Consider the following 26,229-nt stretch of genomic DNA (forward strand, 5'->3'; position numbering starts at 1 on the left):
ATAAATTTCTATCCGAATGTATATTTAGCAGCGTTTATTAGAAAAAAAATGAATCCATTTGTTAAACCTAAAAGCTGACACTGAAAGTAATCGACATTTTCAAATTTTACAGTAAGTTAAAATTTAATGATAAATACTTTCTTTTTTCACTTGTATTTTCTCTGTTCTCTACAATGAGCAAAAAAAGCGTAACGCGCATTATCAGTTCGCCGACAAAAAATTCTGTCATAAATGATTATTGAGAAGAAATGGTGAAAGGTAGTCAGTATATTTCTTATTTTGCGGTGACTATGCGAAAAGATATATACTTTTTTAATAAGCGTGAAAATAGCGTTTCTATGACATAAGCCAGATTTATGAGTGCATTAAATTGCATCCAACGGATAACCACAAAATGAAAAGAAAATAGAAAAAACTCTTGATTGTATTTGAAAATGATAGAATATAAAGTTAATAAAGATCATGAGACTCGCAGTTTATTGGATAATATCAGTAATGCAAAGTACGCCACAAAAAAATGTAGTAACAACGACTTTGAGACTGCGGCAGGTCTGTCAACTAAGTCAGCAGCGGCGAAGCAAAGCGATTGACCAATGATCGCGCGCTTGAGCGCGCCCGTGAGTTTTTCCTTTAACTCGCCCACAGTCTAGCATTCGCTTGGTTGAGTAATTGTGTTCTGCAACAATGCTCCTTTCGCGATCCACAAGACAACATCCGAGCGAGAACTTCCACATTCGACAGAAGCGAGAGAACGTGAGCGAGTGAAAGAGAGAGAGAGAGAGAGAGAGAGAGACTGACTGAGAAATTCAGAGGGGTTTCTAGCGAAAGGAAGTGAGAGAGGCAGGCTTTCTGGCTTCTCTATCTTTCTCTTTCGTTTTTTAACGATCTATAAAAGAGGCGTCTGAGCCCAGCGAATTGTTCAGTTTCGAGGTGCCTCGAAAAGAGTAAAGTGCAAGCGCGAGAGTAGGAGAGAGAAGGAACCAGCAGCGGAGTAGTCGCATGAGATGGCCGTTAAAGTGAGTGGCTCCCGTGCAGTGAAGGAAATGAGCGTGCAAAACACAGCTTTTATGAACGATGTGAAAATAGATAAATGTTAAGCGCTCGGGCTTCCTTAATTGGCCTTTTTATTTCGCCGTTACGATCGTTAATCGATTCTATCGTTCGTCCTCTTTTTACTATTTTTCATTCGTTCCCTCTCGTCGACGCGAACTTTTATTCGAATAAAAGGGTGGTTACGATATGCGAATTCGATTTCCGCTGATAATGTACTTCTCCCTGATGAAGAGATTGCCTTTTTTAATTTTTTTCTTCGTCTCTTTGCTGAATTCATTTTCATTTTTGTATTGAATTTATATTTTGCTTCTTGCGAGACTTATTTGAATGAATTATGATTGGAAATCTATTGAGGGTCAATTAAATCAACGATTCAAATGCAAGCGAAATGCAAAATGGTTATAATTTAATTAGAGTTTGAAAATTTAGTAAATGTTGTAGTTGATAAACAGTCGTCAAAATGAAATCAATTATCGTGACTTCTATTTATTAACATGGCATGGATTTTTCACCAACCATTAAAAATATCAGTTTAAATTTGGAAGCAATGGTGTTTATAAATCATATTGACTTCTATCAAACTGCTTATTTTTGCCTAATTCGTTATTCATCTTGCGATAATTCACCTACAAGGTCTTAAAAAGACACATAACCAAATATATGAACTTGCAGGTAGTTAGGTATATTGGGTTCCTAGCAATCACGCTACTGTTGGCAGAGAAAATCAGTAGCGCCGAAGGCGGTGACGCTCATTCATTCCAGCACTTTCACGGACCAGTCGCTGGCGATGACAAAGAGGTAAACTGGGTGGACACACGAGGCCAACATCACCAGGACTATGCTGCACCAGCGCACTACGAATTCGCCTACGGCGTCGAGGACGGCCACACTGGCGACTACCACGGTCAAAAGGAACACCGAGACGGTAATAATGTTTGCTTATGTTTTCTTGGGTACTATGTAGTTTAACCATTGAGATTCTCATGTATTGAAAAAACTTCATTAATGTCCATATGATCGCTATTTCCGTCTGACTATACGCCAGGAACATTATTTAATTTGCTTTATTTGTTAAAATCAAAAGTTTCAGCCTATAAGTATGTTATTTATATCTGCACTAAAATAACATCATGCATACTTATAATCGATTTCCATTATCACACGTATTCTCATTAAATTGTGAGATGTAGTACCCTTCAGTAAAGTGTTGAAGCTGGCCATTGGTCCTGGCCAACAAATAATTTTCAGCCGTAGAGAGAGAGAGAGAGAGAGAGAGAGAGAGAGAGAGAGAGAGAGAGAGAGAGAGAGAGAGAGAGAGAGTTCGATCGATTTTCAATTATGCGCGACCGCAGTGGTATGGGTCATTTTCATTCTCGACGAAAATTCGGTCATTCGTAATCGTAAGATAACATCGGAACTGATATTAAATCAAGTAAACTTTATAATCCAATGGCAAAATTATAATGCAGAACTCACGTAAAATACTAAGATGCTTCATGCATTTTAAATATAATTGGATTATCTCAAACTGAGGTAAAAATGTGCACTTTCCTTGGAAACATGACAAATTTGAAAATAAACTGTCACGTAATTGTTGCAGGAAAGGCAGTGGCAGGTGAATACACGGTGAGAGAGCCAGATGGCAACATCAGAACAGTCAAATATCACGCGGACGAGGATGGCTTCCACGCGACTGTGCACAATAGCCGCGGAAACGATCATGATGGAGACAGTGCCAGTTACGGCGATGAGTAGTAAGCTCCGAGGCCAGAACGTCACTCGATTCTATCGTTTTTTATTCTCTCTATCCTACCTTTATATTCTCTCGGTATCTTTCCGTTGTACCTTTGCCACTACCAAAGATAAATCGATACTTGCTCAACAGTGCACTTCGTATACATTACAGAATCGTACATACAGTGCTTTCTACATTATATCTTCACCATCTCTTTGTGCCTCTCTGACGATATATTATAACCTAGCGAGATGCGTCGTATAATGTACAGAATATTAAATCCGATTTTGAGACGCTAACTTTTACTATTTTTTCCGTGCAAACTTATTCTGTCATTTTTATAGTTTTTTGATTTGTACTTGTAAGTTTGTGAATAAGTTTTTTTAGCTATAAGTTTATTCAAATACTGCGTTTTAATTGTATACGAAATAAATTTATTCTGCGTGTATAATTGAAAAGTTGTACGTTCAATATATTTTTTCTAGAATAGAAATATTGTGGAATTTATAAGCTCTTAGAGCTTCAATCAATTAATTGCAGATCTACTTTAATTTAGAACATCGCCTAACATTATTTGCAAGCTGACACGTAATTCTTTATTGATATTTCAAGCTCGTAGAATGCGTTTATTAATAAATGAATACTACAATTCCTTTATTGCATAAATGTTATGAATTTATTGTACTATTGAATTTTTATGAGCATGTCTTTTTATAACTTGTTGGATTTCGTAAGTTTTCTTTAAATACATTTAATTAAATGGTCAGAATACTTTAGTATAAATACCATTCTCAGGAATTCTATAAAATATACATATTTTTGTCATTAATCAACGTTAACTCATCAAGTGTCACAATAGAGAAAAATGGGAAACGTAAACGAATTGGGGACTCTGTTTTTCTCGTTCTATCGCGAGCTACATTATTTCAATTTACTTTAATCCGAAAAAGTAGCAGATTGAAAATCACTCGAGCGGACGCACATTTATTTTTGGGACAAACAATTCTCATGACCACTAGCTTTTACAAAGTTTCGACAGCACGGAAAACGCATCGATTTTTCAACGGGCACACGATACCACTCCCTATATCTACGTCCGAAAATACAGAAAAATCCCATGACAGGAAAATGCAATTGCCAATATCCCAGCGAAACTCGTTCAGCAATGGAAAAAAGAACGACGGGAAAATGATGCTGTACCGACGCCGACGGTTAAAGGAGAATCGTGGCGAAAGAGAGAAAAGTGAAAAATAGAATGGACATTCTAGGAACCAGTCTCGAAAAGTAAATAATTCTCAGCAAAATGTCACCTTTAACGCCGAAACTCGTGACAGGACTGTAAAATCACTTATTAGATCACTTGTCACTTTACTGATGGTCCATGCGTATTTCGGAACTACATGAATTGTTAAAGGATGTAATTCATTGCGAATATACTTCCTTGTAATGCTATGCATATTGACGATTTTGAAAACTACAACTGATAAGTCAAGTCAACAGACGATGCTTTACGAACAATTACTATAATATATAATATACATAACATATAATAATTACTATAATATATTACGAATAATTATTATAATACTGCATAAAAAGATTACTATTTTTAAAACATTTAGCTAAGCATAAAAATGCTTATCAGAAAAGTAAAAGTTTTCTCCGTATAAAAATAACATACTGACCAGTTAACAGAATAATTTTTCCATTGATATTATTAATTTTCATAATGTTAGTACAGCTCACATGGTTGATCTCTTATTCAATTTGTATAATTCTTTTTTTATGTGAATGTTTATGTAGATATTTACGTTGATGGAAAATAAATTTTTTAATAATTATACGATTCACAATAAGCTACTCAGAAGTAACTATAATAGTTTAATAGTTAAAAGAAATCATACAAGGCACCACGGTAATCATGAATTCAGACTTCAATTATTCCAAGTAAAACGCAAGTAAAATTTTTCCAAGTAAAACGCAGCCTCAATAGCTTGCATTCAGGAAAAAAAATTGTTGGCTGTCAGACAAAAATATCAGTGTCGTAAGCCAGCATTGCGCAGCAGGCTCCGAAAATAAATGACGAAAAACGCTCACCTGTGACGATACTGTTTCTTGCATATAACCCGTGCTGATGTATAAATTCAAGCGGTAGTTTAGTCATGCGTATCTAACGACGAGGTAAACGAAAAAAAACGACTTCATCGTTTATCTTTCTTACAAATTTGCTCTTCAACGGATATTTTTCAAAATGTATTTACATTGTCTGTTGTGAGAACGTAAACATCGAATAAATATTGTTAAAATATTTCCACTGACTGTTTTACAATATGTGGTACACGAATATCCTTGTAAATTAAAAAGTGTATACGAATTGTAACTTTCAAAGCATCGAAGAAATTTTATATTATTAATCAAACAGATTTTTTTAACTTTTACTCAAGTTGCTTATTCTATGATATAGATAGTTTCAAAATCATTATTGTTGTAGCTGCAGGTAAGTGCATAACAATTATAATTTTAATTGCTACTACGGAGCACCAAGCTTCTGTCGAGTCCCTCGATACAAATTATTGAAAATTTGCGTTTGGTACTAGCAATTAAAATTACAATTTCTATGCACTTATATACAGCTACAAATTTAATAATGTAGTAAAAATTATATATATACTAAGTGATTAGAAACTTATTTTACTAGATTTTGCAGCTTATTCGCATAAGTTTTATCTTTCTAAAAAGGTATATTTTGAAGGAAAAAGATTTTATACACTGTCTAAGGTTATAAACATCTATTTAGAGATGTGTACACACACACACACATACGCACACACATACAGATGCCTGCATATGTTTTATACGAAAAGAACGGTTGATTTAACCCCGATCCTCGACTTCGCGTATTTATAGGTTAAACATCCGTTCGATTCATATACACATTGATTTTTTTTAACAATTCAACAGATTCATTTCTATGAAATCAAATGAAAACACTACCTATATTTAATTTCTATTGATATGGGAATCTTCAATTTTTTTATTTTTTTTATTAAGAAACGCTCAATTGTATGATGTAATTATAATAAGTTTTATAAGTTTTGCTATCCTTGCCAATTATACACAGTTTTTCTAAAATTTTTCAGATCGATTTTCGTTAATTCCCCACTGAATTCCTTCATTCATTTCATAGCTTCTTCGTTCCTACTCGCATACGATTCAATATCATGAAATATCATTAAATTTTTGAGAGACAATTATCGAAAGCTTTCAAATTCAATTTCATTCATAACAATCAAAGAATACACATTTTATTAAAAAAAAATAATAAAAAACGAACATAAATAACAATTTAGAAAAAACCCCTTAGTAGCGAATAGCCGCAGTGAGTAGTTGCACTACTATCTCTTTGGTTGAAGACTCATGTTATTGCGATTTTTATCACAAGAGAATATTTTCAAATTGGATGAGTCATTTCCAATATTAAAGGAGAAAAGCCACGGTAAAAAAATCGAGTCAGAAAATAAACGTGAAAAAGGATTTTCATATGCTATCGGCTCGTAACAAACGGCTCGTCCATTAACACATCGAGAGGACAAAAAAATCGTCGAACAAAGAGAAGAAAAAAAAACGGGTGAGTTGCTCCGGGAAGCATCGTTCAAAACCATTTTTTCTATATGGTTTATTTTTCGCGAGAGCGAGAGGCTCAATCATCGAGCAGTTTACCGCGTGTACAGTGCCAGGCGAGTAGTGTAGCAAACAAACACGCAAGCGATACCACCCCATTCCCGTCGCGCTTATACAGTACAACGCCGAACGCTAGTGCGCGCGTTCTGCCGAATTTTTCGCCGGCTGCTGCTGGAGATGGATCCGGCATAAATACTCAGCGCTATATATGCCGTCAGCTTGAATCCTGAAATAACACACACACACACACGTTTCGGACGGTTCATCATTGGACGCAGCCGACGAACGTCGCCTAGCTTTTATAGCGTCTGCGTTATGACCTAACTACAGTACCCGACGGATGATTAATGCGAGCCTTGAACCTTTATCTGCTAGCCTGGAAAATTAAACGCGCCTCTCATTTTCCAATTTTCCCTTACTATCCTTTGTAGCAGCTTAATTTGCACGTCTAATGATGCAATTACGCATTTTCTACGTCCTTTCTCTTTGCTCCTCTCTATTTTACGCTTTTTGTAACGTATTTTCAGATTAACTAGATTTCAGTATTTTCTTCTAATATGCAGTAGTTCCTGTATAGACTTTATAAAAAAAAGCATTAAAAATTGATGTTCATTTGCGTTAACTGAAACATGATGGAAATTGGAAAGTAGTTATCATATTTCGATAAAGCGTCACTTTTTTTCATATTACACTTTTATACGGCACTTTCTTTATAGTAAACTGAATGAAAATGTGAATGAAATCCGTCCAAATAGAAAGCAGTACATGAAAATTTTTTTTATTGCGCCACGTCACTAAACGTGAAATGGGCGTAAAAAATCAAGTTTCTCGATAATCTCGTCTTTCGAAGCCATTGAATTTAGTGGCATGGAAAATGTGATTTCGAAAACTGCCGGTGGTGGTGATGGTAGAACGTTCTCGGAGACTGGATCAAATAATTTTACGCGATTGCACATAACCCATCGTAGTTCGATGAATTTTCTTTCACACTCTGACAGCCAAGCTAAGATTTTTCATCATGTTTTGCCACGCTTATCGTACGCTTGGATTTTCCATTGAAGCCTCTTGGTGCGATATTGAATGCAGTTCAATTTTCAAGCACGCCACACCTGAGTTTATCCACTGGTGTTTTTCCTGCTTATGTGCCCCTTCACCAGCTGCAACAGCAAAAATGTTGGTGCGTTCATTTGAAGAACGTGAGACACAGATCATGATGGAAGAGTAGAGTTACAACTGACAATCTTTAAATGATAGATTTGAAAACATTAAAGGTATGTAAATACATATTCATACGCAAAGAGATATAAGGCTATGGTATAAATGTGAAGTAAACAAATTTACATTGGAAGGCCGCCCTCGTCGATCGCTTTTCTATTTTCGTTAAAACTTGAAAACCATTCATTAAAGTGGTGGCAACGGTGAAAAATGACCTTATGTATTTATATATCAAGCAAAGTGTGAATTTCATTAAATATCTATACTATAAATAGACTTTCTGGAACATTTGTATCATTGTATAGTACGAAAATCGAAATATATTTGCTCTGAATCAATTCTTTTTCAATTTCCGTTAATTTTGGATAATTTCTACTTCATATTTATACTTAAAAATCTAATAATATTTTATTAAATAAATTTATCAATAATAACTAATTTTTTACTCAAATGATATTTTTTATCAACCATAAAAATACAAGTTAATGAATTAATAGCATATAATCTGCTTTTATGCTAATATTATATTGATTAAACAGCACATAGACAACTTGACTTTGCCGTTATTATCATTTCACATTAATGAAATACGTGAAAAATTGTCTTTTCTATCTTTATGAAAAATGATCATATTGTTTGAATTGACAAAACACTGTGAGCATACAAAATAAAAAGTAATCAACTATTTATTATTTATTTTATTTTTTCACGTTTTATTTTTTGCTTTCTCAACAACAGATTAATTTTATTTAGACGAAAAATTATTTATAATGTAACTAATGATATCAATATACCAGTGAATATGAATTTGTTTGTGACTATCGGATTAAATATAAGCATGACGTTGTGAAAACTGTAATTAACAGTGAAAACACGAAGCGTCATGTCATGCTCGTAAAATTCGGTATCTTCTGGCTGAAAATAAATAACTTTTAGCATAAAGATAAAGTGGACACATAGGTTGTGCACGATAGCAATGTCAAAATAAACCCAGGACCAGAGAGAGCCGTGAGCGCGCTGGGCATTTGCATAATTTATCAGGGAATGCATCGACTGCATTTTATTGCGCTTAATCGTGGCAGCGCGATGACGTTCCACGAATCGTCACGCTCGCTGCATTATCACCTCTGGGGCCTCGTATCGCGCTGGCGCACACACAATTCGCGCGCGCGCGCGCACGCTCCGAAGCCCCGGTACGCTCGTTATGCTAATGCTTGTACGCAGCCCCAACTCTATACGTGCACCTGGATGATTTTCGCCTACTACAGCTTAAAAAAACACGGGCTTAATATTCCATCGACGCACGAGCGGCCAAGCTCGACAGTGAATTAACCAATCTTATACGGAAGATGATAGACTTGAAGAAATTTTATTATATAATAATTTGCATAATTTCATTTCTTTCTTATTTGATGTAATAATTTTTTATACGTTTTTTATGTTCTTTTGAGGAAAGTTATTTTCGATACTTACTTTTTATTTGGATATAGTCTTATTTTTATCATGATTAGATAACTATTTTTGAAATCATTTTACTTAAATATTTCATGGAATGAAAGCATTTAAAATTTAAAATAAGGCATTGTGTGCCATATATATGACTATTGTTACAGTACGCTAAATTGAATTTGATTCAGAATTGTCAATCTCAATAACGCGTCAAAGATCGCAATCGATATTCTTAATATCCTGCCTTTGTCGAATCTTACAAAACCAATCAAAGCTTGATTAAAGAAACCGTGATTACTCAGCATGACAATCTCAAGAAACGCTATTAAGGTTACCCATTTAGCTTCGGATATCGAGAAAGCAATTGTCGAAAAAAAGTTTTGAAAAATCCATCGATCAAGCTACCTTTTTTCATTTAATAGAGTTTAAAAGAAAAAATCTATTCACTGTTTGTAGTCATATTACTGAAATTTTTGAAATTTTGATGTTTAGAATAAAATATAACTTTTGAAATACAAATCTGAAAAATCCTGATTTAAAGCATCAAAAAATTACTCAAGTACGGATAGGCAAGGCATTTATTTTAAGCACAATGACCTTCACGCATTACCATCAAATTCGATCGGCATTAATTCTCAATTATATTATACGCTCCATTTGTCATTGGCACGGACATAAAATAGGTTGGCGACTGGCTTCGACGCAACGTCGTAAAAATTTCACTGAGCATAAACATGTGCTTTCAAAATGGTCTTTTTTTTATTGCAGCCAGCTCATGTTTTGTCCTACTTTCTATGATAGTTGTTGACTGGGTGGGCAAAAACAGTTACAAAAAAATTTGCAAGTGGCTGAAGACAATTGATTGACAATAACTCTGCTAATTTACTTTACGAAAGATAATTACAAAATCAATCAAGACAGAAAAAGTTCTGGAAAATAATCTAAGTAGAATTATTTTAATTATAAATTTTTTTTATATTGAATAATATCAGTATTTCAAAAGTTATTATTTATAATAACAATTTAGAAATGTCTATCTTTATTATGAAAACTGCAGAAAAGGTATTTTTCAAAATCTTTTAAGTATACGTTCAAAAATACATATTAACAAACGCTATTATTATTGAGTGAATTCCATGTAATAAATGAAATGTATTTTTATATAATATATTTAGTAATAGCTATGATACTCAACTAATATAATTTGTGAAATAAAATAAATTACAATATACAGTGCCGGTCAGCCACTTTTACCCCCCCACGGGCAAAATCAGTCTAACTTCAAAGTTTTATATCTCTGGTAGAAATTAACGTACAGAGACGCGCGTGGGTGCGTTTGAAAGGTCTTTCGGAGAGCTTTCAAATGATATGACTCACGGTTGCCATCGATTGTTTTTTTAAATTTTGCAACAATTATGCAAAATTGAAAATTCTGAAATTTTTTTATTATTTTTGACAATTAGCCAATTTTGGAAAAAAAATCGTACGAAAATTTGAAGTACACCATTTTTTAGCTATTACCAAGCCCTATCTGAATCACTCATCAAAAATTTATTTTCGTCAAACATGACGCGCGCACAGGCATTTTTTCCTGGAAGTGACAGTTTTTTTTCAACATTTTTTATCTCCGTCAAATTGTAACAATCGAAATAAATTTATAGGAGAAAAAATGTTTGTTTTTTCACGTAGAATACTGTAATAATTTTTTTTTCGGGTTTTCGAAAAATTTTTTTTTTCGGTTTAAATTATTTTTCAAGGTCGAAAAAAAAAAGATTTTTTTTTATGTAATTTACGATACTTGTTATGTAGTATTATTGAATGGGTGGAAAAAAATTTTTTTTTGTGGTTTCTCATCTTTTTAGCATACCGACTGTGAGAAAAAAAAATTGAAAAAAACCGAAAAAAAAAATTTTTCGAAAAACCGAAAAAAAAATTATTGCAGTATTCTACGTGAAAAAACAAACATTTTTTCCCCTATAAAATTTTTTTCGATTGTTACAATTTGACGGAGATAAAAAATGTTGAAAAAAACTGTCACTTCCAGGAAAAAATGCCCGTGCGCGCGTCATATTTGACGAAAATAAATTTTTGATGAGTGATTCAGATAGGGCTTGGTAATAGCTAAAAAATGGTGTACTTCAAATTTTCGTACGATTTTTTTTCCAAAATTGGCTAATTGTCAAAAATAATAAAAAAATTTCAGAATTTTCAATTTTGCATAATTGTTGCAAAATTTAAAAAAACAATCGATGGCAACCGTGAGTCATATCATTTGAAAGCTCTCCGAAAGACCTTTCAAACGCACCCACGCGCGTCTCTGTACGTTAATTTCTACCAGAGATATAAAACTTTGAAGTTAGACTGATTTTGCCCGTGGGGGGGTAAAAGTGGCTGACCGGCACTGTATAACTATATATAACTAATAAATTGCAGGGTACTTTTTTTCAATATTTTCAAAAATTTTTCTTCTTTAACAATTTTTTTATATATAAAGCCGATACTAAAATCATTTAATCCATTTTACAGCAAAAACTATATTTCAAAAAATTGATTTTGATACTTTTTTTTAAATACATGCATGTAATGAATGCACTGGTAAGCAGTTACTAATATTAATAAGTTTAAAAAATTACGATATTTAGAAATGAAATTTGTAAGATTTTTAGAAAGTGCAAATACAAAATATTAAAGTGTGAGAATGAAAGGAAACTAAAGAAAGAAAAGTATACATAGAAGGAAAAACAAAAATTTGATAATATTTTTAAAAATAAACTTTAAAATGAAAAGTAGACAAATAATATTTAGAAACTTCTCAATTATCACATAATCGTTTATCGAGCACCAAAGTAGAGCGTACTGACAGTACTTCCTAATTGCACGCAAAGCAAGTTTGACGTTAGTTGTTAGTATCGGAAAAACTTTTCATTAACGTTGCTTTATAACAAATATTACAAACTTGTGACCCGTATTTTTAGGTTGTTTTGATATACTCATCACCAAAGCTTTGCTGTTACCCAAAGCTTTCGTTTGGCCAAAAAGCTTGTAGAGCTTTACGCGGATTTGTACATTGTTATACGTGATGTAAAAGACTACAGTTTGGCTAAATCCGCGTCTCTGGTTATACGCATTTCGCGGTACAGTTTCTCGCAAAACCTCTTAACGAGAAGAACGAGAATAAAAGAACATTGGAGAAAATTCTCAAGAAAAAGATTTGTTAAAATACACACAGAGACTGGCTTTATTTCTTATAACATTTTTTTAAACAAGATGAAGTTATTTAAAAAGTCAATGTATTTTCATTTTTCGTTCATTTAAAACTTTTGAAAGTTTTTTTTTTATTGATTAAAACTTCGGTACTAAAACCATCATTGAATGTTATATCATGTTAAAAATAAAAATTGATTAGTCGAGGAAAGTTCAGTAAACTTTAATATGTATAAAATTATTAAATTAGATTTTAATTTTAATTGTTTTATATGTTACATAGGGAATAGACGTCAATATGTAACGTGACCAAAGCCAACATAGTCAATTAAAGTCAGTGCAGAAGCGTATTATGTTATTATAACAGATCATAATTTCGTATTTCGATCAGTCCATTTGAATTACTGATTTTCTAAAATAGATATCAAGTTAATTATCCTATCAAATCAACTTTTCAAGAAGTTCGAATTAGACTATTTTCAAATTCGAGACGATAAACTATTTTTAAAAATATGCAAACTTCTTCTTGTCGAATATTTTCAAAGGGGGTTTTAGCGGCTTATACATTGCAACCGCTCACAAGTATGACAAGCCTCCAGTTTTCGTTTGAAGGTAGCCACAGCGTAACCACCACTCTGTGGCCAAAGTCACCAACCAGCAGCGATCTGATTTCAGCCACAGACTCATTAACGACTCTCGTTCTTGTTGCGTACACGCCTCTTTCTGGCGGTCCGTGCCAGGGTAAATCGCTCCCTCATTACACTACTGTTAAAGCGTCAATTGTCACCAAACAAACAAACATTTGCTCAAAAACGGGTAATACGTGTTTATCTGAACCATCCTAAGTCATGATTAATGCTACAGCTTATAATTTAAAAATCCAAAAAATGAGGATTCAAACGAAAAATTATCATGTATTTGAATAACACGAAGTAAAATGTATAAATACGACTATTTCACAAAGATTTAAAAATATCATGAATATTTTTAGTATTAGATATATCTTATCGATAATTGTAGTATTAACGTTCTACATAAAGGCATCGATAATGCATAAACTTAGACAAGAGAGTATTCTGAATATTCTCTATCTCTTACGCAAAGGTGCATCGTCCCACTGGTACTATCATACAACGTAACCCCCATTGGAACCATATAACAACGTAGACATGATGCGCACATCGGCAAGCTTGAAATTGTAGTTGTCGCTCGCCACTGTGTTGGCAGTAATAAAGCCATTACATTTCCTGCTAATTGCACAAACGTCAATGAGCTTATTGAAAAATTAAAATATTGTAAAATTTTTATCATTAGAATAATTCAAGCTGGCAATCCCATCACAGAATGTTATTTAAATTTGCATTTATATATGGTATTGGGGATAAATTTGAAACAAGAAACATCTTTTGTGATATATCTTGCAAATCATCTTAAAAGCTCAACTAGGCTAGGAGATACAAGAAGTTATGTAGTAAAGAAAATAAGTTTACGATGAAAATAGAAAAAGTTTTCTGCTACTTAATTTAATGAAAAAATAACGTCTTAAACAGTAATGGCAACTGAACGGGATTACGGAGGTCCAAGAATATATTTGTTCTCTCAGTAGCTGCGTGTGTATATGCTACTACACTGACTTTCACAAAGTTCCATAAAGTCGTAGTAGACGAGGTAGAGATTTTAAGTCTCAGTATTACTCCGACAGTTCGTGACAAGAAAGCCAATTCACTGTTGCGGGATCTTGTAGATCTACTATTTAGTTTCGAAAATAATTCAATTCTAAGTGAAGTTTAAATAAGCTGGATTCATACAAAACGAGAGATCACGAAATTATTACTTTAACCTACATCGTGTCTCACATATCGAGTCATAAAAAAAGCCTATAAATTTTTATGGACGGATAATAGTTGAAAGTGCAATATCCTCAAATATATAGACGTTTGCAAGTATGTAATTGAAAAAGTAGTGGAAAGATATTACGGCAGAAGATTATTCGATTATATGAAGATTGATAAGTGTTATTCAGAAAATAAATCCTTGTTTGCTATCCTTTCTTGATTCAGTCATAAACTTTGTTTAATTTATATAAATTTTCAATAATAACTTTAAATAATCTTAAATATTTTTTAAATATAGGTATATTTTTTTGTGAAATATATTTGAATATACCAGTTTATAAAACTCATAAAAAATATTGTAATAATAACTACCGTTTTTGAAACTGTAGACTTTCTTATTGCAACGACTTCCTCTAAGGTGTAACTTCAATAGGACTTCAAGATCTTAGTAAGAGCATGCTTTTAACTTACGACAGAAAACAAACGTCGCAAGAAACTGAAAGAAAGCAGCAAAAAATAAAAAAAAGCGCGCGCCCACACATACACACACAGCCACACAGACGAAGATCGGATGCGAAAAAATACAAGTGTTGAGTGTGTGCTGCTGATTGCACGAGGAGAAATTCAATTTTGTTGTGCCACCAGTCGAGACTTCCTCGACGTGGTCAAGCAGTTCACGGGGAAATTCCATTTCACAAGAATTGGCTGGCTTTAGTGGAAATAAACGATGCTATTGACATGATTTTTCAATGCGCGTATACAAGAGATGTCATTTTTAACTTTTCTATTTTATAGATATTATATCTGTACAAACTTGACAGTGTGGATTGCCATAAAGTAACATCATCATACATTATAATATTATATATAATTATCTATTTTTACTACATTTTTTTGTTATATTCGGAATCTAGGCGGTGTATTTCAAAACAAATTTTCAACGAGCTCGCTTAACAGGTAGACATATTAAATAGAAAAACACATATTTTTTAAAATATTGTTTTCTCTATTTGTTTATATTCCTATCTCCCTGGATATATCACCGACATATGCAAGTTTTTATGCACAAATATTACAAAATATGTTAAAGATCCAAATTTAATTTAGATCAGTTGATATATAGTTTTAGTCAAGTTTGTAATATAGTTATATGCCGGAAAATACAATAAACTGTATTATTACACTTTGGTAGTTCCTCTTTCTTAAATAGATTTCGGTGTGTTAAAGGTATTTACCCAAAATTTAGTCTAGTAATAACGATGTATTACTAGATGTATTACCAACGTATTACTATTTTGCTAAAGGTGGCGGTTGGATTAGTTTGGAATCCGTTGTTTGTTATTCTTTTTATTGATTTCTTTATTAATTTCATTTTTGACTAGGTTGATTCCTATTGCCTTATTTATTTTGTGCCCATTGGGACAGTTTAACTGGCAAACGACTAATGTTGTTCCATAGCTTTTAGTTGATAAATTTCCGTTGATTTTTGCTAAGCATATTCCTATTTTTATTTTCAGGTATTTTCACAGTATTTTCGGTAATGATTTGGATCATTGTACGTTGTATGTATGTTTGTTGGAGTTCGTCGATTTAATCCCCTGAGATCTTATAAATTACTGTTTTATTTGAGAATATTGTGTTATTAAAAATGCAAAATATTAAAATTTTCTGTGATAACTGAAGACTAAAATATTGGTAGTTTTAAGAAAAAAGTATTTGGATCGAGTCGAATGTAATGTGTTGTTGAAGGGATCTTGGTGTAAATGTGAGAAGGGTTTGACGAAATAATGGCTTGTTGACTAATGCTGTCATCTTATGCAACTGAAACAAGCTTATGAAAGACATATGGTAAAAGAAAATCAATAAAATATATATTCTAATAGTTTTCTATTCCTATAAATGGCCTGTTGCAGCCAAAACCCACCTTGTGCTGGACTTGCCTGCCATAAATTACAAATTCCGACGATAAAGTTCGGTCGCTTGCGGTGGCCGAGTGTAATTGCTGGAGTGCTCGTAAAGCAGTAGCGTGCTATTCCGTTGTAATGCGCCTTGACTCTTTTTTCACAAATTTTTTTCAGTCTGCGCAATGTATTCCTACAGATTACTTACTAAAATGAACGTCAGTTATCTTTTTTATTGCTTATCTAAGCTTACATCTTTAATTTTATTTATTCGTTTAATTTATGTGAATTTGTCTCTTACAAAAGTCTATAAAATAATATTTGTTTCACACTTAATACTGATTGATCGATCATTAGCTTGTTTTGTTATTTATTGCGAACGATTCACTAGTACATACATTAATAACTGATGAATCACCTGAAACTCTAATTAAAACGAAACACGGATAAGAAATTATTAGTTTATATTAATAAATTACAGCTTTAAATAGTAAATTTTCTATAATAAAATATGGAAATGGTTCTCCGTCATCGGATTGAAACAAAATAATTCTTGTTTAAAATTTACAATACTAAAATGATAATTTAAAACTTTTGAATTATTACGTAACGTTGTTTGTAGCATAATTTTCTTCGAGCGTGCATTCGAGGATTCCTTATTTACGCGTAGACACATGATGTTTACCTGACACACACTCTTTAAACAAACGAATACGAGCTTGATATTCGAGATAGCTAGAAGATGTATGATATGTAATGTCAATTCTCGTGTACGTTAATTACCCAAGCGTATATATTCAACGTACATATTTCGCATTCAGAAGAGCTCAACTAAAAATAGAAAGCGTACGTAGAGCTTACTAATAAATAAAAAAATGACTTCAATGAAAGATATTACAATGCGATGCAGTGGAAAACTTCAATTAGCAAAATAAATTATAATTCTTAAAAGGTTGGCGCGTTTATGCTCTCGCAAAATGCTAAAGAGAAGAGCCGTGAGCGTTCCCCGGAGGGATCAAGCTCGAAGAGAAAAGGTGAGGAAGAGAGAAAAAGCGACTCCTCCCCCTCACTTCCTCAAGTAGAAGCGCAAGAGACACTCGGGCCAAATTGCACATTTTAATCCAAGAGCCTTTCTCTCTTCATGGCTCCCACGCAACGGGCATTTCTCGGATGGTGTACCATAAATTTTCTACTGGCAAGATGCTATAGTGCATTGCATTTACGGTGTACAGTTAATGGAATATAACAATATATTCTATTGGCTCATAGAAGCGAACGAAACAAGATTTTCATGAGTCAAATGGAAATGCAAAAAATTTACTAGATAAACTATTTTTTTAGTTGTTAATCAACTAAAAGCAATAAAATTACCTTTTATCTGAAGTTAAAAAATTTAGATCGCTATGTTAGACTTATTATATTGCGTAAAGAACGTCTTAGGACATTGTCAGTGAATAATTCCAAATTAGAACACCAGCGTTTTTTATTAATAAAGATTCAGCAATGTGATAAACATGCAATATGATAAATGAAATCAACTGTAGTTTGAAGTTCAGTTACGCCAGTCGTCTTCAATCTATACCTAATAAGAAACCCAAGAAATAGAAGTTGAGGTTTTACTTATCATTAATAATATTATTAAATCAACTTAACAAGCCACACCTTTTTTGTTCTCAACACTAACGTGATACACCCTCGCGACCCTTAGCTAAAAATATATTCATCGTGCACATTCCCCCTCTGCGATATTTTATTGACAGTGGGGGTGAGCGGTAATAAAAGTGTGGACTTGGAATAAGTGTAGGTCTTCATCAGTGACCCGTTTTTATATCGTTGATCACGCAAGAGTAGATTTGCTCAGTTCGTTTGAGGCTATATAATATAGCGTAAAAATTCACTTAAATAACTCGTTTGCCGATAATCAATTCAGTCCTCGCAGCTATTGCGCAAAATTCGATTACAAAATGTACTCCTTAATGTGAATTTCACTAGAAAATTCGATCAACAAAGGGGCTATCTTTATTGATGAGGCTTAGCCTTGAAGTATTTGTGATGGAATTTTGATTATCAGAATCTAATTCTATGTACCTATTTTGTATGAAAACATGTATGTATAATATAGCTTAGTGCTGTATAGAACGACGTTACAAATGACGCTATAACATCTCGTTATTATAACAACCTAATATTTTATATTGTATAAGAATGTCTCGTTATTTCGACAACTCCTTACGAAACGGAGCGACTTTCTATTAAGAAAAACGTTGGATAAACAACTTTTTTTGCGCCCAAACACCTATATAAACCAGATGATTTCTTTATTGAAATACCAAATTAATGTCCCGTCTTCACTTTTTTGCTACAATGTGATAAGACTTTTAAATTTGTATTCCAAAGTAATGTTACTTTCAAAAAAAATTGTTATGATCATCGCCAACTTATTATCACGAAAGTTACTTTGAAAATTATTACACGAGGCGTAACAATAATTAAAATAATTTTCGCGTAAAACTGTTGCACGCAGTTATTAGCAATTCAAATAGTTTATAAACGTCAGATTTTAGACACGTATAACGGTTATTAACAGTTTTTTTTTTTATACCAGTAATAATTATATTCAGTTATTAACAATTATAGACAATTTTGTAAATGCACCTTTTTATCATGAAAAATATTTCCTATTAATAACTGATATGAACAATTTTAAATCAATTTAAAGAATGTAAATAATTGTTTACAACTGTAATAAATAGTTAGTCATCAAATATGATAATGAAGAATTATTTAAAACATTTATATATTGTTATTATCATTTAATTTCTTTTGCTTATAAGTACTTTTTTCGTGTCCGGTATTGGCAAATTAATATTTATAATTAACTGCAAATAATAGTTACTAATTTTTTATTCCAATAGATTATTAGTAATAACTGTTATTTACATCTATTATTTTTCAAAATAACTTTGTTTTGATGAAATAAAATGTAAATAACTGTTAGTAACTGAAAAAAACTGTTATAATTTAACAATGACAGTTTTTTTACAGAAAAGAACTCTTTATAATTGTTATAGTGTTCCAAATCTGACGTTAATAAATAGTTATAAATTGTAAATAATAGTTAGCAAATTTAACTGATGGTTTCTATTTCTTATAACTTTATGCGCGTATCTAATATATTTTACGCTGTGCAAAATTTTCATCAGAGAATTCTTATTTGATATTGTAGATTTTTATTATTTCTTATCCAAAAAAATTAATATTGAAGTATATTGAGTGTATCGTTAACAAAGTATTTTGTAGCAATTAATAGAAACCAGCAGACATATATATGAATTTATAATATGCAGTGAAAACGATAATGCTGCTAATGTATAAGCAATAATAATGTTAATACGATTCGAAATCATCTACACGTTCGCAATCCCATATCGACGATTGTATTCATAAAGCCCGTAGGGCTCGCGTTCAATTCATCAATTTATCGTGGAAGAATGGAGAGCATGCTCCAAATGCGGGCCAGCTCGCGCACGCGCTGCATAGCAATTATCATATGCTTACTTAACAACCTGCTACACGCACATGACATTTGATCTCTATTCAGGGAAAATACATAATAATTCCTGTGATTGATTTATATTTTAACCACGCGTGTATCTCCTGCGTGATTCCTGGCTAATAATATTTCGACACCAAGAGCAATTATTCCTTTACTCGTGGACACGTCATTATCATTCACATGTCATTTTGAGAGGCGCGCATATGCAGATGTCACTAATGCGCATTCACTATTCTGCAGTCGTCTCTTATAATTCATTGATTGAAGACTAAAGTTGTTCAGCCATTTGCGTTTATGGATAAGTTTCATGCAGTACCAAAATTTTGTCATAACAAAACTTATTACAATAATTATTGAAGAAAAATAAAAATAAAGAATTGATTAAAATCCATTCTTCATTAATTGAAATTTTTATTTGACTACATTGTAAACTTCACGTTTTTATCAAATAGCACTTTTCATTAAAAGAAATACGATATGTATATTTTATGTTATTAGAAAAGAACACCAGTGGCTGAATGAATTGAGCCATATGCTGAGATAACTGTGATTCGAAACCCAGACGAATCTAACTTTTCACAAAAAGTTAATATACTAAACTCAACGTCACGTTTCTGGTGATTTTAAATTTACTCCAACATGTACGAATAATACATATAATATTTAGGTCTCAGTCTCGTTTGATATAGAACCTGGACTATCAATAAATGCAAGAAATTCAGAGTATCAAAAATCAATGAAAAAAGAGGTACTAATGATTATTTTCCATGAACAGCCACGCAGCTGCCACTATGCAAATGCATTATTTGTGGACGAATTGAAGCGAATATAAAATATCGATCGACTAATAAAAATAGAAAAAATTTCGATATCTAGCAAAAAGTTCCTCTTCTCTATCGCTCACCCGCTCATCTCTCTCACGCCCTCTCCTTTAGTTACTCTATTTACTAACACGCGTGAGGTAACTGCCGTTTGCAAACTTGTCACTAGGGCAAAGTTATATACGTGTACATTGTACTTGCTTTGTATACCTCAAATGTCTTACTTTAGTCTTCTTGAAGCCGTTGTACCTGCCTCTTTTCACTTACAATACTTTTTGTGCTTAAATTTACCCATACAAAATTTTGCTTTCATTTATATTTTTTTGGCCTACACACACACACGCGCGCGCACACACATATATGCATATAAGCAAGTTACGCCGAAACAATCTTCTTTTTAATAAAATTTCTTCGAGTCGAAAAATAAGGAACATCAAAATAAAAATACGTCTTCTGTTAAACTACATATATTTTAGAGAAGCAATTAGCGATCGAGGAAAAAATGTATACCAGAAACAGGCGTTATCTTTCCTATAATTTAAGATCTTTATCTTTGATTAGTAGAGTATATTAGGCTTGTCAGTATTTTTATAAAATTAATTACTCTCGGTATGATATCTTTTCGTCGACGCGCTGCTTTATGAGCCGCAATTATCAATAATTGCACTCTTCATCTTGCTTCTATAATTGTTTCTGTTCCTGATTGCCCGAAGAAGAAAAAAATTTATTATTTTGCGAGTGAGGGATTCATTTTTTCTGCTTGAACTTTCAAGTAATTAACGCTGTATCTCAAGAATTAAAAAGATTTGTCAATATTTTTGAATATTTATTGTGTTAGTAATACATTAACATTTAATTTATGAAAAGAATTTCAGAAGAATTTTTGACAATTTTACTCATATTTAATTATAGAAAATAACTAATTAGTTTGTGAACTATATCTAAATTATGCATGGAATTCATAAGAACAGTATATTAATTCCTGTGATAATTCAATTTAATTTTCCAAAAATACTGAAGAGTATTTCGAAATTTCATCTTTCATTTCTGACAGATATTTTCACTCAGACATTTTCAATTCAGATTCTTTTAATCACTCTTGATTGGTGTACAACTATCCTCGATTCTCGACAACTCGTACATTTATCGCGAGAACTACTTGCTGGCGCGAAACTTCTTCCTATCGACAAAGTTGTCGCGCAAGTTTTGCAGGTATAGCACAGTAGTGGAGGCAAGAGTACAGTAAGAAGAAAGAGAGGGTGAGAAGAGAAGAGGAGTCGAGGGCTAAGTAAAATTGGAAGTTATTATCTGTCGGTAACAGGAGGCCGAATTATGGGCACTTCTCTGCTCACTAGAATCTCTCTCTCTCTCTCTCTCTCTCTCTCTCTCAGACTAGCTCTCTTATTTTTACTTCCACCTATTACTTTTGGTCTCGGGTATAAGAAAAAGCGAGGAAAACAGAGGAGAGTGTGAAGAAAGTGTCAAGAGAGATAGACGCAGAGACCAAAAGAGGAAAGCAATCTTATCTAGTATTTATTCACTTTGTCTTATAAGAAGAATGATTAAGAAGTTTTTAAGTCCAGCTTTAACTTATATAATTGTTTCACTTTTCAGAGATGGTAATCACCTTTTATTTACGAGAAGACTGGGGTCCTTTTAAGGTAACAGGATGGAAACATTACTTTTCTCATCTTCCGATCCCTTGTACTTGAAGATTATTTGTAAGTCTTTCTTAGGAGATGCAATATTCACTAAGCTCCATACATTGTTAGGACAGAACTAAGTTTTTGTATTTGGTGTTAACGAAAAAATTCACTTCACGAAATATATGTATTCAAACCTAGTCGAAGTTCAAAATGACATTTAATTTGTGAAAACTCTAAAAATTGATTTAATAATAAATCCCACAGTAATTTCCAATCTAATAAAATAACTTTATATATCCAGCAAGACACTGTCAAAGTCAATATTCTTAATAAATATTAAATCTATCAAGTGGAAAATATATAACCAAAGAGAAAGGTTTTAACATGAAAATTTAAAGATAGTTTCATGGAAAGGTGCCACATTGCAACGACGACCACTAGCAGGCGGTAGTAGCGGACCCGAGGTAATAATTTTCAGAATCCTATTCCACTATCTTACCTGAAGGTGGAACTCGTAATGGAAGAGTAAAATTAAGCTATGCCTGTGATGCAGTCGTGATTTTGTAGCTCTGCGCAAATGTCACCAAGTCTTGCTATAGCTATGCTTTAGCAGAAATATCAGATTACAAATTCATAATTTATTTCTCATATAACAAATGACGACTATTCTACGTTACCTCCATGTGAATTATCATTTGTGTAATAAATTATGCGGAAAATGCTCGCTGGCATATGTTTGCATTAATAAAATGTTTTTGTTTGATTAAAATTTACACTGGAAACATCTGAAGTAAATTTATCTATATTCAACATAAACATCTCGCGTAATAAGTTCTGCATTATCGGGAAGCAACTTTATGAAAAGATTAAAACTTTGATTTGTAGATCGCAGAGAAACGTTCTTTAAAGTAAGCTTTGAATTTTGATCTGCTTTTTAAACTTTTGAATAGAGTCTACGTATTTTTAATGGTTACTTTGCGAAGTGAATAGTAATTTTTTACTCTTTTTTTAAATTTATTTATTTGAATGGTAATTTCTTTTATTATAAGATAATACGTTATAAACGATTAAAAATAAAAAAATCTCTTTGTAGAGCATTTTCATACAATATTTTTTACATCCAGAAGATCATATGATTTTCAACAGAAACCTTCCATTGTTCAAAACTGCAACGAAGGCAAGAAATTTATCTATAAAATCATAATATTATAACATTTGGTATAATTATATCGTATTTTTTTCGATTTTTTTCGAATATTTAACCGAACATTCTTCTCGTGAGATTAGAGTTCAATAAAATCGTTGATATTTGATAATATTTAGCACGAGCTTGTAGAACCAATGAACATAATCTGTCTGACCTGAGGCAGTTATCTATTTATGTTAATCCCCTTCATCGCTGATGATAGATGCACACTTGTACACCCTTTAATATCCAGTAAGCAAGCCCAAAAATGTCGGTGTTTACCGCATTTATCATAAAAAGTGGGTCAACCGTTTTATCGCCAGAATATATCGCCAAAATGGAAGATTACATTGAATGATACGTTTGTATTCTTTGGTATCCAAAAAAATCGATATAATCAAGATTGCTAAAATATCTAGATAGATGACAATTATATTGAAAATATTTAAATATTATATTTGTACGTTGACGTGTTCAATAATAAATATTAATTTCGATTCAGCTGGGGAATTCATCAGGATTAATGGATAAGTTGCTTTTTCAAATTGCAAGTCTTCGCTTCAGTAATATTTTCTGGGCATTTAAATTCAAAAGCAATTAAATAGCGATTACCACAATATCGATCTAGAAAATGCCATTAGAATTGTGCCTCGCAACTGGAAATTCCAAATAGTCATTCGCATGGACGTTGAAAAGGATTCAAACAATAGAGGTCGCGACCAACGAAATGAGCATGTTTATTCAGCGAGGAATGTTTCATACTTAAAGTTAGAACCTTCACCAGCTCGAGTAGGCACGCGCTCGAAGCTTTCGCGTGTTCAGAATACCTTCTCGGATATTTGGTGTTCCCCTCGTCCCCACCTCTTGCTCTTGGGTTTCACGGCAGTCAGATTAAAGACCCTAATAGAAGTTATGCTTTGTTTCGCCGAAAAAATATACGAAGTAATTATTTAAACGCGTTGCAATCGTGGTATGCGTGGAGGAGACAGAGAGCAGTAGACAAAAGAATGTTTAAAATTAAGGAGAGTATAAGGCGATGAATTGCCTGCACGCGAGAGAACAGGGAAGAAAGTTTTGCTGACGCGCTGAAAAAGATGCTTGTCTAAGCGGCTCGCGAAACGCTCGCAGAATGCATAACCCTTTGTCATCATTAAATGCATTGTTTCGCCTCTCGGCCGCGCAAAGCATTATATTCATTTGGCCTCGGGACACTAGCTTAAAACAGTTTTTAGCGATGTTTCATTGTACAACACCGTTACCGCCGCCGCATAACTCGCTCTGTGCTCGCGCCCTCTCTCCTCTGGCTTTTACGGATTGCTCATTAATTTTCCTTTTCATTTGCCAAAGTCGTGAGACATCGCAAGCACACCGTAATCAGCCTGTGATAGATGTGCGACCGTCGAACCTTTATGTATATAGCTGGCTACACGTTTTAATCTAATGATTGATATGGACTAATGACTCGCTCGCGGCGACTTGAATTCAACGCGTGAAAAATCGATAACCGCGCCACTGCAATTTTTAACGAAAATTTTATGTATTGCCATGAAAATATATCCCCTCCTCCCGAAATGAACTAAGTGGTATCGATGTCGTACAGTAGGTCCGATTAGTATTGTGATATCAAACGCTATAATCAAGGCAATGAGCGAGCATGTGTAATCGCGTGTCATCGATTAATATCTATCAATACAGTGCTCAATCAGTGATCCCTCCCTTGCAAAGCGTGACTGAGCTGCTTCTTCATGTGCAATACAGACGCGCTCATATACAATAGCAAAGCCCTCTATTCATCGATTGAATGACATGAATACTTATTGGCTCTCTCCACGGACGAATCCTCAACTTAGGAGATCATATATTTCGTTGACCGATGAAGCACTGGCAGCAGTCGCTCGTGCATTAGGTGTCGATAAGAATGCTTTCTCTCTTTCGCGCTTTTAGTTGTGGTGAGCGTCGATTGCAGCACGTTGCTGGCAATGCTAGTATAACCCAGCACGGTCCTGATGCAAATTCCGCTAATGCATTATGAAAATTATGCAAATTATGTAGATGCGGCGAGGGCCGTTACTGGCGAAGGTAATAATCGCCGGGCGTGAGACGCCGCACGTACGTACATATATATACATTACGTACGTACGTTGCTTGGCCATTTTCTCTCGTCGCACCGCCGCCACAGCCGCGATCTAATGTATGAATGAGTGGCGATTTAAGCATCTCGCGGGATACATCCTCCTTTACCCTCTTCCCTCATGGATGCATTCCCTCGTGTACCTTATTCCTCCAGAGATCCACTTTGACCCTGTGATTTATATTTGAATTGCTACGAGTAGTTGCCGTTCATTCGCGCAACTTTGGCTTCGTCACGCTCAATGCGTACATGTGTGTGGGTATATGTGTGTATGAAAATCGCAGTGTTACTTAGGGAAAACGGGGATAGAGGAGCTTCCGTCCTGCCTTTCCCATCAAGATCGGTTTTTTGGCGACTTGTTCTCCATAAATTTACTTCACGCATACGTGATGCTTTTTATTCCTCGTAGTACTCAGGTCCACTGCACTCGGATAGCTACCACACCGCGCTTGCAAGGCCGCTCGAGCTAGCTTCAAGGGCCAATTTATACGGTCCATTACTGCACTTGCACCCATCCCGTGTTACATTACGATGTTTGCGTACTTTCCACGTGTTTTCCGCAAATACTACTTTGTTGCTTTGCTACTACGGCTGCTTCTTGCTTGTTAACTGTGTTTACTTTCAGTCGCGATAATCGTTAGTTTCCTGGGTATTATTTGGCTACATAGTATTGTGAACATATACGAAGAAAAAAATATTCGACACTAAATACCATTCTGTTGGGTTCAAATAAAACGTTGTGTATTCATTTTTGCATCGCTCACGTTGGTCGAATAGATCAATAAAAAAATGAGTTATAAATGAAACAATTATATT

General features: G+C 33.5%; 1 protein-coding gene across 1 annotated transcript; it reads left to right on the forward strand.

Annotated features, from left to right (window-relative positions):
• Window positions 1–1,713: 1,713 nt before the first annotated feature.
• On the forward strand, window positions 1,714–3,073 carry LOC131668417 (cuticle protein 19-like). The gene is made up of 2 exons (XM_058942550.1): window positions 1,714–1,978; window positions 2,654–3,073. The coding sequence occupies exons 1-2, from the start codon at window positions 1,714–1,716 to the stop codon at window positions 2,806–2,808; spliced, it is 420 nt and encodes a 139-aa protein (XP_058798533.1). The 3' UTR covers window positions 2,809–3,073.
• Window positions 3,074–26,229: the final 23,156 nt, after the last annotated feature.

This window comes from Phymastichus coffea, unplaced genomic scaffold (genome assembly GCF_024137745.1).
Source record: "Phymastichus coffea isolate CEN01 unplaced genomic scaffold, Cenicafe_Pcof_1.1 PCOF00077, whole genome shotgun sequence".
NCBI lineage: Eukaryota > Metazoa > Arthropoda > Insecta > Hymenoptera > Eulophidae > Phymastichus > Phymastichus coffea.

Bases quoted from the DNA above. Each gene is read 5' to 3' on its own strand.
- LOC131668417 (XM_058942550.1), top strand. From the start codon at position 1,714: ATGAACTTGCAGGTAGTTAGGTATATTGGGTTCCTAGCAATCACGCTA. The intron at 1,979-2,653 runs GTAATAATGTTT...TAATTGTTGCAG, and splicing joins TCAAAAGGAACACCGAGACG to GAAAGGCAGTGGCAGGTGAA.